General features: G+C 48.3%; 1 protein-coding gene and 1 pseudogene across 1 annotated transcript; one reads left to right on the forward strand and one right to left on the reverse strand.

Moving 5' to 3' along the window:
* The first annotated feature begins 514 nt into the window (after window positions 1-514).
* LOC130608370 (olfactory receptor 8I2-like) lies at window positions 515-1,468 on the forward strand. The gene has a single exon (XM_057426234.1). It carries the CDS (start codon window positions 515-517, stop codon window positions 1,466-1,468), a length of 954 nt encoding a protein of 317 aa, XP_057282217.1.
* Window positions 1,469-5,900: 4,432 nt separating this feature from the next.
* On the reverse strand, window positions 5,901-7,039 carry LOC130608371 (olfactory receptor 1052-like; annotated as a pseudogene).
* Window positions 7,040-11,239: the final 4,200 nt, after the last annotated feature.

The raw sequence follows: 11,239 nt of genomic DNA on the forward strand, positions 1-11,239 counted from the left end.
AGTCCCTCAAAAGCAGATAAACTTAGAACTTAAAGCAAATTTCAAGTACATGGCTTTGTGTTGTGATGAAAAGGATGCAGCACAAGTAATGAATCTACAGAAGAGCACTGATCCATTCTGAAAAATACAGAAAAAGAGAAAAAAAAAATCCTTAAAATTCCCAGAAATCAGAAAAGACAAAATGTTTTCTGTTTTCCACATTTGTGGACGTACTAATTTGATTTTATTGCATTACATTTGGATAGACATGATGTTTCCCAGTGTTTCATTAGTGCAGTGTATATCAATCATCGTAGAATTATTCTCTTTTAATTTCAGGTTGTGTAATGAGCTCCTTCACCTCTTTGACTTCAGATCTTGGGCTACACACAGAAATACACCATTACAAATACACCATTTTCCATTGCATTTACTTTGTGGATTATACTCCAACTAAACTTCCACATTATTTATCTCTAAGGGATGTATTTCACTGATTCCTTTCATTTCAATCCAAATCCATCAACTTGTTGAAATGACAGATACAGGAAACCTCACTGTTCTCTCCAGCTTCATCCTCTTGGGTTTCTCTGATGCCCCAGAGCTACAAACCACCATCTTCACAGTCTTCTTATCCCTCTATGTTTTCATGGTGCTGGGGAACCTGACGATGATCCTGCTGATCAACACTGACCCCCACCTCCACATCCCCATGTACTTCTTCCTGAGCCACTTATCTTGCATGGATGTTTGCCTTTCCTCTGCTATCATCCCAAAAGCTCTGGAGACCTTCCTGCTGGGGAGAAGCCACATCTCCTTTTGGGGTTGCTTTGCCCAGATGTATATTTTCCTGGCTCTGGCTATCTGTGAGTGCTTCCTCCTTGGGGTAATGGCTTATGACCGATACACGGCTGTGTGCAAGCCCCTGCTCTACACCACTGCCATGACCAGGGCGCGTTGCTATGGCATGATGGTGCTGGTGTACACCATCGGGTTCCTCACCTCCCTGGTGCACATCACGCTGGCAGGGAGGTTGTCCTTCTGTCAGGCCAGGAGCATCAACCACTTCTTCTGTGAGCTGCCCACCCTCCTGCAGCTCTCCTGCTCAGACACAAGCACAAATGAGGTCTTGTTGGTTTACCACACTGTGTTTAATGCTGTGGTCTCTCTCCTGATGATCCTGGTGTCCTACACCTACATCCTCCACACCGTCCTGCAGATCCCTTTGGCCACGAGGAGGCTGAAGGTCTTCTCTACCTGCGCCTCCCACTTGGCTGCCATCACCATCTTCTACGCACCCGGGATCCTCACCTATGTCCAGCCTCATGAGGCATCCTCATGGGATCAGGCAAAGCTGGTGTCGGTGTGTTACTGCATCCTCACCCCAACCCTCAACCCCCTCATCTACAGCCTGAGGAACAAGGAGGTGAAGGGGGCTCTGAGGAGGCTGTGGGAGCGAAAGCTGCTGCCACATCTATGCAGGGTTTGAAAGCACATTTGGAGCTCTTCAGTACTGTGGAGGTAAGGAAGGAATATGTGGAATATGTGATTATGGAATTGAGCATTACTGGCCATTATTGGTCATTATTGCTCACTACTGGTCATTATTACAGCAAGTGCAGTGTATGGAGAACCAGCACAACGAATGGTTCTCTTCAAACAGCTTCAGGTTGTTTTAAGCGAGGCCTGAGCCTTCAGTAATTCATCCAAATAAGTATCAGGTATTTAATAACAGGCCTGAGACAGCACCATGTGTTTTGTGTCTAAATTGTGCTAAATGAAAGTAGAGCCCACAAAAAGGAGGCTCAGGCTTGAGGTAAGGCACTGACCACTGTCTCCATTGCCTGCTTTATAAGCATTTCCTCAATGATGAACTGGTGGAAGGTCAAGAGGATTTGATACAGGTGTTGTGTCCCCAACACCAGGAGGACATGGAGCTGCTGGAGCAAGTCCAGAGATGCAACAAGGGTGCTCAGGGGCTGGAGCACCTCCCCTATGGGGCCAGGCTGAGAAGCCGTTTAGAGTGCACTTCCAGTGTCTGAAAAGGACTACAAGAAACCTACAGGAGGGCTTTGGCCAAGGGCCTGTAGAGACAGGCCAAGGGGAGTGGCTTTAACCTGCCAGAGGGGAGACTGAGATGAGCTCTTAGGCAGAAGCTCTTCCCTGTGAGGGTGCCGAGGGCCTGGCAAAGGGTGCCCAGAGAAGCTGTGGCTGTTCGATCCCTGGCAGTGTTCAAGGCCAGGTTGGACACAGGGGATTGGAACAAGCTGCTCCAGTGGAAGGCGTCCCTGCCCGTGGCAGGGGTTGGAACTGGAGGAGCTTTGAGGTCCCTTCTAACACAAACCAGGCTGGGATTCTAAGAAATAAAGCTCTGACAGCCTGTTGGTCAACAAAGCCCTTGTGTTAAATGGGGATGAGTCATACCTGAGCCTCTGCTCTGCTGAAAATTTAAGTAGGGGTATAAAGAGCCTGAGAGCAGGTGAGAGGGAGGATCAGGGGTCTTCCTCGCCCCTGAACACCCAAGGTGCTGCTTGTCTGGGTATCTTGAATTTTATAATGTCTCTTCATCTAGGAGAAGCATTCAGGACACGCCGGCACTCAGGATTCTTCAGATGAAGACTGGGAAATCTGACTTCATCCTGCTATATCCTCAAAGCAGCCACGTTTTGAGCCAGTGCTTTTGACCAAAGTGTTGTACAATCACTAGTCAAGTGTATGGAAATAAATGCATCTGATGGAAAGGACTCCCCATGACCAGCGCAAACCATCCACAGAGAGGATGCTTTCTTGTGCTTGTTTTCAGCTCCCTTCAATGCAATATTAGATGATCCCTGTGGATGTAAAGGGCTTCCTCAGGGAAACAGTGAAAGGAAGAGGTATGTGATAGATGGGGAAATAGAAAGTAAACTGTCCTGGTCCTGTCTTCCTGGGTAGGTCTCTGCAGGAGAACTGGTCTTGGAGGTGTTGATGCAGCCAGAAGGAGTTTGGGGAACGAATGGTTTCTTCAAACAGCTTCAGGTGATTTTAAGTGTGGACTGAGTCTTGGATAATTCATCCAAATAAGTATCAGTTATTTAAGAGCAGGACTGAGACAGCACCATGGTGTTTTGTGTTTAAATTGTGCTAAATGAAAGTAGTTCCCACAAAAAGGAGGCTCAGCCTTGAGGTAAGGCAGTGACCACTGTCTCCATTGTCTGGTTGATAACTGTTCATCCCAAGCAAGCTTGAAGATCTGAGAGAAGGACCAAAGGTTCAATACAGCTCTGGTATCCCCAGCAGTTCTGATACAGTTTTGGTGTCTATAGAATCCTAGAATCATAAAATAGTTAGGGTTGGAAAGGACCTTAAGATCATCCAGTTCCAACCCCCTGCCATGGGCAGGGACACCTCACACTAAACCATATTGCCCAAGGCTCTGTCCACCCTGGCCTTGAACACTGCCAGGGATGGAGCAGTCACAACCTCCCTGGGCAACCCATTCCAGTGCCTCACCACCCTCACAGGGAAGAATTTCTTACTTATATCCAACCTAAACTTCCCCTATTTAAGTTTTAACCTGTTACCCCTTGTCCTATCACTACAGTCCCTAATGAAGAGTCCCTACCCAGTATCCCTATGGGCCCCCTTCAGATACTGGAAGGCTGCTATGAGGCCTCAACGCAGCCTTCTCTTCTCCAGGCTGAACAGCCCCAACTTCCTCAGCCTGTCTTCATACAGGAGGTGCTCCAGTCCTCTGATCATCCTCGTGGCCTCCTCTGGACTTGTTCCAACAGTTCCATGTCCTTTTTACGTTGAGGACACCAGAACTGCACACAATGCTCCAGGTGAGGTCTCACTGGAGCAGAGTAGAGGGGCAGGATCACCTCCTTCGACCTGCTGGTCACGCTCCTTTGGATGTAGCCCAGGATACGCTTGGCTTTCTGGGCTGCAAGCACACACTGCTGGCTCATGTTCATTTTCTCATCGACCAGCACCCCCAAGTCCTTCTCTGCAGGGAACATAAGAAGGCCATGGAGCTGCTGGAGTAAGTCCAGAGGAGGCCACGAGGATGCTCAGGGGCTGGAGCAGCTCCCGTATGGCGCCAGGCTGAGAACATTGGGGCTGTGCAGCCTGAAGTAGAGAAGCTGCTTGGAGACCTCAGAGCAGCTTCCAGTGTCTGAAGGGGGCTACAAGGATGCAGGAGAGGGACTGTAGGGATAGGACAAGGGGTGATGGGTTCAGACTGAAACAGGGGGGATCCAGATTGGATGTAAGGAAGGAATTCTTCACTATGAGGGTGCCGAGGTGCTGGCACAGGGTGCCCAGAGAAGCTGTGGGTGCCCCATCCCTAGCAGTGTTCAAGGCCAGGGTGGACACAGGGGCTTGGAGCAAGCTGCTCCAGTGGAAGGTGTTGGGGTTGGAGCTGGAGGAGCTTTAAGCTCCCTTCCAACCCAAACCATTCCATGATTCCATGATTTTGCACAACTGAGGAGGGATGATTCTCATTAACACAATAAAGGAGCTCTTTGCTCCTTTCTGCTCCATTCTTTCATCCTCTGCACACAGGAATACATCAGAGGAGGCTGAATGCAGAGCTGCCGCTGTGTTTAGGGCATTGAGTGGTGGAAAACCCAGTTCCCCTCTCCTTGAGACATCAGGGAGTGCAGCCACAGTAATTGCCATGGCCAGCATCACCTGGGTCCTTCTCACACAACCTCTGCCATAGGCTCAGGCTCTATTTAAACTCAGTCTTGGCACTGGGCCCACTTCTAGGGCTGTGCTTTAACTGGGCTTGCTCCTGGTCTGTAACAACCATGAACCTGACTCTTAGTTTCCCCTGGGCTATCAGTGGAAGCTGCTGCTGTGCTCAGGCACAGGGGGACCATGCTCTGCTTTGTGGCCACTTTCAGCTCCCAGCTCACCTTCCCATTGGGAATAACTGGTCCTGGCTGCTCCCTTGAGGCACCTTGCATCATGCAAACAGCACAAACAACTCTTAATGAGAGGCAAGACCCTCTGGTGTCCAAGCTAGGGACAAGGCAAGCTCTAATGGAAACTAAGTGTTATAAACATCTCCCCCTCCTTCTCTGTGTCTGTCTCCAGATCTCTATTTGCTACATAAAGAGCTTATTGCTAAAGGTCTCTAACAGGTTGCAGTTGGTTATTTCTGCTTTGCAGAGCATGAAGTTCTGCAGCATTCCTCAGTGGTACCTTCTCAGTTAACAGGTTGCGTGGGGGAAGAGTTGGGTGGGAGGAAGTATCACTTACAGCAGCCCCACAACAAGAAAACAGGGGAAAAATCATACTTCTCCCTAAAGTCATTACATTCAATCACACTAAAATCCTTGGCAATAGGGGAAAATCCTACTCTCAGCTGCTACTTCTCCTAAAACAGATGTGAGATGAAGCCCACAGCAAGGAGGTTAGAAATAGATGGCCTTTAAGCTCCCTCCAACCCATACAGTGCTGTGAAACCTCTTTGGCTGAGCTGGATGTTTGCAGTGGTAGGAAGGAAGGTGCAGGATGACAGACACAGCTCTGCTCCTCCAGGCTGGGATGTTCTGGTCACACAGGGATTTAGCATCTTCCCAATGCTCAATCACAGCACATACCATGCTCATCCTCTGGCAGCTCAGTGGCTCTGCTTCTCCTCCCGTTTTCTTACTTTGCACTGCACATCCTTCTGGAAACAAATGGGATTTTATGCATTTCCTTGCATTAGCCCAAATTAAAGTGATGGTTTTCAGATGTACCTCCTCAAAACCCTTCATCCCCCTTTGAACTTGCCTCTGGATGAATCACTGCTTGAATCAGTGCAACTTCTAAAGTTAAACTGAAGAGGGAAATTCCTCATGGGCTTATTTCTGCCACCTCCTGTGATATCACATCTATTTTCCCCAAAACAAAAACTCAAGAGATGACAAGAGAATATTTATCAGAGACCTATATTGAGGGGATGCTTAACATCACCGAGTCTCTGCAGAGTTTAAAGCATGGTTAGAATGTGCTGTACCTGCTCCTGTAAAGACATTCAGTTCCTTCCTCCTCCAGACAGCTGACACCAAATGAGTTAAAAAGGGAAAGATTAGGAGTTCTATCAACCAGCTGGGACCGGGTTGGTCAATGAGCATCTCGCAATGAGGTTATTTGCTGTTGCTTTTCTAAGGGCATCTTTAACATCCTTGTTCCTCAAGCTGTAGATCAGAGGGTTGAGCATAGGGACAAGGAGGGTGTAAAACACAGCGGTGACTTTCTCTGTCTCCAGGGAGTACTTGGAAGCTGATTGCATGTGGCTGAGCCCAGCAGGGACATAGAACAAGGTAACGGTCAGGAGGTGGGAGGCACAAGTAGAGAAGGCTTTGTGCCTTCCTTCAGCAGACCTAATCCTCAGGATGGACAAGAGGATGTATACATAGGAGGTGATGATGAGGACGAGCACAGACATGGAAATGCTCCCATGAAGAATTACAAGCAAAAGCTCATTGAGGTGCTGTTGGAGCAAGAGAGCTTCAGCAAAGGGTTAGTGTCACAGAAGTAATGGTTGATGGTGTTTGGAACGCAGAAAGGCAACAGCAGCAAGCAACAGGTTTGGATTAGGGAGTTCAAAATCCCCCCCCATGTATGATGCAGCCACCAGCTGAACACAGACCCCCTGGGGCATGGAAACCGTGTAGAGCAGTGGGTTGCAGATGGCTACATAGTGGTCATAAGCCATCACAGCCAGCAAGAACACCTCTGTGGTCACAAACATGAGGAAGAAGAAATGCTGCAGGAAGCAAGCAGGGTAAGAGATGGTTTTCTTTTCCACCAAGAAGGCAAGAAGCAGCTTTGGAGCAAAGACAGAGGACTAGCAAAGATCGACAACAGAGAGATTGCAGAGGAAGAAGTACAAGGGGGTGTGCAGACGGGGGCTTGTCTTGATCAGTGCCATCAGCCCAAGGTTGCCCGTGAGAGTGATGAGAAAAATCATGAAGAAGATTACAAAGAGAGGAGTCTGCATCTTGGGCTCGCTTGTCAGGCCGAGGAGGATGAAGTGGGTCACTGCGGTGTGGTTGCCTTCAGCCCTGTTACTGTATTGCATGGCAGCATCCCTGTGGGAAGGAGGAAAGATGGAGTGAAATAGGGAAGAGCAATGCCATGTGGCTTGCATGTACTCTGTTAGGCTGGACATTAGAACAATAAAGATTTGATAGTTGAGCCAACTATGGTTCTTGGTGAATCTTCACAGGCAGAGAAACACATCCAAAAGCCCTTCGGAAATCTCTTAATCATGAGGCTAAATCAGACCTTTTCTTTTAAAAACCCAAACCCAATCTTTGAAAACTGGAGAAGAAGTGAAGAACTTGCAAACTTGTCATCACATTTCATTAGGGAGGCAGAAAAAGGGACTGTGCATTCCATTTGCTCCATGAGAAAGACTGAAAACATCTGAGTGTGATGCCCCAGGAGCCCTGAATCCATCACCTCAGCTCTGATACAGCATTGCTGGATCCCCAGCTGCCCACAACAACTCATTGAGTGAGATACCCAAGACCCAGGAGGTTTCCCTGGCAGCCTGGGGCAGAGAGTCCTGTCCTAGACAGCAAAAATAGGCTGAGCTGGCACACTGCTGTGAGTAGAACTGTAGAACAGTTAAGGTTGGAAAGTACCTTAAGATCATCCAGTTCCAACCCCCCTGCCATGGGCAGGGACACCTCACACTAAACAACCTCACCCAAGGCTCTGTCCAACCTGGCCTTGAACACTGCCAGGGATGGAGCATTCACAACCTCCCTGGGCAACCCATTCCAGTGCCTCACCACCCTTACAGTAAAGAACTTCTTCCTTAGATACAACCTAAACTTCCCCTATTTAAGTTTTAACCCATTCCCCTTTGTCCTATCACTACTAGCAGTTTTGGTCAGGTTCCAGCACAGAGAAAAATATTCCCCTCAATGTGGCAGATGAGTCTAACAGAGTCAGTGCACTTCTGTTATCTGCTCCAGCTCAGGTATTAAAAGGCTTTAAACTAGATGTGTTTGGGGAGGGGAGAATCATTCCATTCCAACACACCCAGTCAGTTGCCAGAACCTATAATAAATGCCTGGAGCAATGTAGAGATATTCCAGCTGCTCCAGCCAATGAGCCGGCTTCAGTTGGAGCTCGGCTCAGATGCCTCTATACAAACACCCGTAGCATGGGGAACAAACGAGAGGAATTAGAGATGCGGGCGCGTCTACGGGGATATGATATAATGGGCGTCACAGAAACATGGTGGGACGGCTCCTATGACTGGAGTGTTGGGATGGAAGGTTACAGGCTCTTTAGGAAGGACAGGCCTGGCAGGCGGGGAGGGGGAGTTGTCCTTTATGTTAGGGATAGGCTGGAGAGTATGGAACTCTGTCTGGGGACAGGTGAGCAGTTAACATAGAGTTTGTGGGTCAGGGTTAAAGGGAATATAGCTATGGGAGGCATTACTGTGGGGATCTGTTACAGACCGCCTGATCAAGGAGAACCTGCGGATGAAGCACTCTATAGACAGACAGGAAAAGCCTCACGCTTGGAGGCCCTTGTTCTCATGGGGGACTTCAACCACCCTGACATCTGTTGGAAGGATGGTACGGCCCGGCACAAGCAATCCAGGAGGTTCCTCGATTGTGTGGAAGACAACTTCCTTCTGCAAGTAATAGAGGAGCCGACAAGGAGAGGTGCCGTGCTTGACCTCGTGCTCACCAACAAGGAAGGGCTCATTAGAAATGTGACGCTCCAAGGTAGCCTTGGTTGCAACGATCATGAGATGGTCGAATTTGAGATCCTCAGGACAGTGAGAAGAGCGTGCAGCAAGCTCACTGCCCTGGACTTCAAAAGAGCAGACTTTGGCTGCTCAAGCACACCAGGAAAACCCAATGGTCTATTTCATATAAGAATTTGGTTTGTAGGAAGCTTCCATAGATGAAAGACAAACCTGAACACAGAATTGATGGTAACTGAGAGCTGTCTGGGTCTCAATAAAGCCAAAACACACTGATGGGGGAGAGTATCTTTCCTTTATCTGTTGTGAGTGAGAATTAACTTATATTGAGAAAGTATATGGATGGTGAACAGAATTTTTATGTGCTCAGAAAACCAACAGTATGAAAGCACAAACTGTCATAGCTGTGGGGGCAACGTGGCTTCGACCTGCAGTCAATGAAGGAGCCAGAATCTGTATCATTAAACGCTGAAGTTCTTGGCACCTTGGATATCAGAGAGCTTCCTTCAAAACTTTCACCATATCTTGTTTTCTTCCATTTTGTTGGATATTTTGGCTTACACTATGCGTATAGAATCATAGAGCCACAGAAAGCCCAGGCTAGGCCTCAAAAGATCATCTGGTCTGAGCTTCTGTAGAAACAGGAGTCTAGATGCGCAGTGTCATGTGTAGGGCTCATCACTGTCTGATGAATTATCCCACTCTGGTGTCCTTATTTCCTCTTGATTTTACGAAAGTTTCCAAAGCAGAGACAACCGAAATGTTCAAACATTTACCCAGACTGGATGCTATTTCACTAATAGAGGACTGGATTGTCATAGTCCTGTGTGGTGGAAACTGCTCAGTGAGCAGCAATAGAAACCTCAGTTTAAGATGCCAGGGAGGCAGCATGGTGAATTCCAGCAACACAAGAAACAGGCTTGAGGTTTCGGAAATACATTTTCTACTGAGAGCATCATCGTACAAATTCTGTTTCAATCTTGGCAGAGAAGGGATCTATAAAATGCAGCCACCCCTAGCTGTAGACACAAACTTCCCACGTCAAATACATGACAGGGGTCCTCTGCATAAATGGTTCTGATACCTCAAATAGCAAGCACCTTTTTGGTAGGAAGAGCTGGACATGGGTCTCTTTGCCCTGTGCTTCAGGTGCTGTTAGATCAGCCTAAATGTTTTGGAGAAGAATATTGGTTTTTGTGGAGATGACTCAAAACCTGGCCTCTATTGACATGAACATTAAAGATGATATTCATATGACAGCCTTGTTAACCTAACAATTAATTAGCAATTCTCATCTTCACATACCATATAGTAACTTCAGATCATCCAGCTCCAACCCCTGCCACAGGCAGGGACCCCTTCCACTAAAGCAGCCTGCTCCAAGCCCCTGTGTCCAACCTGGCCTTGAACACTGCCAGGAATGGGGCAGCCACAGCTTCTCTGGGCACTCTGTGCCAGCGCCTCAGCACCCTCACAGGGAAGAGCTTCTGCCTAAGAGCTCATCTCAGTCTCCCCTCGGGCAGGTTCAAGCTATTCCCGTTGGCCTGTCCCTACAGGCCCTTGGCCAAAGCCCCTCTCCAGGCTTCTTGCAGTCCCCTCCTAAAGTATTCAAAGGCCACAATAAGGTCTCCCTGAAGCCCTTATTCCCTCTTGCAGCCCATGTCAGTCCTTAGAGTCCTCGTGTGATCCTTCCCCTCCCTTTCCTTCCACTTTCAGGCACCTCTCCTTTGTATCTTGTTTCTCCAGCATGATGGATGGAAAAAAGTGAATGTCATCATCAAGGAGAGCACGAGGACTGGGGCTGCCTTGGTCCCCAGAGGGATTAAGAACCAAATCCCCAAGGAAGCCCTCTCCAGGCAGAGGAAGGACAGGAGGGTGACCATGAGTATCAGCATGGAGCTACTAGTGGTGAGTGATACCTGATCAACCTGAGTGTCTTTGGTGATGTAAGCACTGATGCTTGCTTGGACAAGAAGTAAAGGACAGCATTTACCTCACCATTAGCAAGGTCACCACCATCTTCTGTGGGCTCTTTGCAGCCAAACTTGTGAGCTATGGTTTGAGTACAAGGAATTGAAGATGGGTTTAAAGCTGGTTCATTGCACATGATGCCTGACACTGCTGATGGATCCTGGTACCAGCTCCCATTGGCGAGGTTCCCCTCACCTCCCTGCCATGATAATGTCAACCATGGCCCTGTGAAGCTTTAACTGCCTCAGAAATGCTCCAAAAGTGGATGTCAAAGGTGGGCTTGTTCTGTGGTTTGCTCTAAGGGAGCCCAAATCCCTCTTGCTTGCTTAAACTGAGGTCATCTCCTCTGGGTACACTTCTTCTCCAAACTAATCAGCACAGAGAAGAGATAATGACCTGCTTTGGGCTTTGTCACCCTCTTGTGGCCCAAAGAGATTCACAGTCCCACATCCCCACATCACTTGAAATAGGAAGGGGGTTTGCTGATGCTGGTTCGTTCCCAGGCTCCCTGCACAGCTCCAGACACGTTCATCTTTACATCCATCTCCGAGAGCATGAGGAGGGCAGCAGAGACAGAGC

This window comes from Pezoporus wallicus, unplaced genomic scaffold (assembly GCF_028554395.1).
Source record: "Pezoporus wallicus isolate ANWC-B61680 ecotype Strahan unplaced genomic scaffold, APGP_CSIRO_Pwel_v1 contig_4131, whole genome shotgun sequence".
Taxonomy (NCBI): Eukaryota; Metazoa; Chordata; class Aves; order Psittaciformes; family Psittacidae; genus Pezoporus; species Pezoporus wallicus.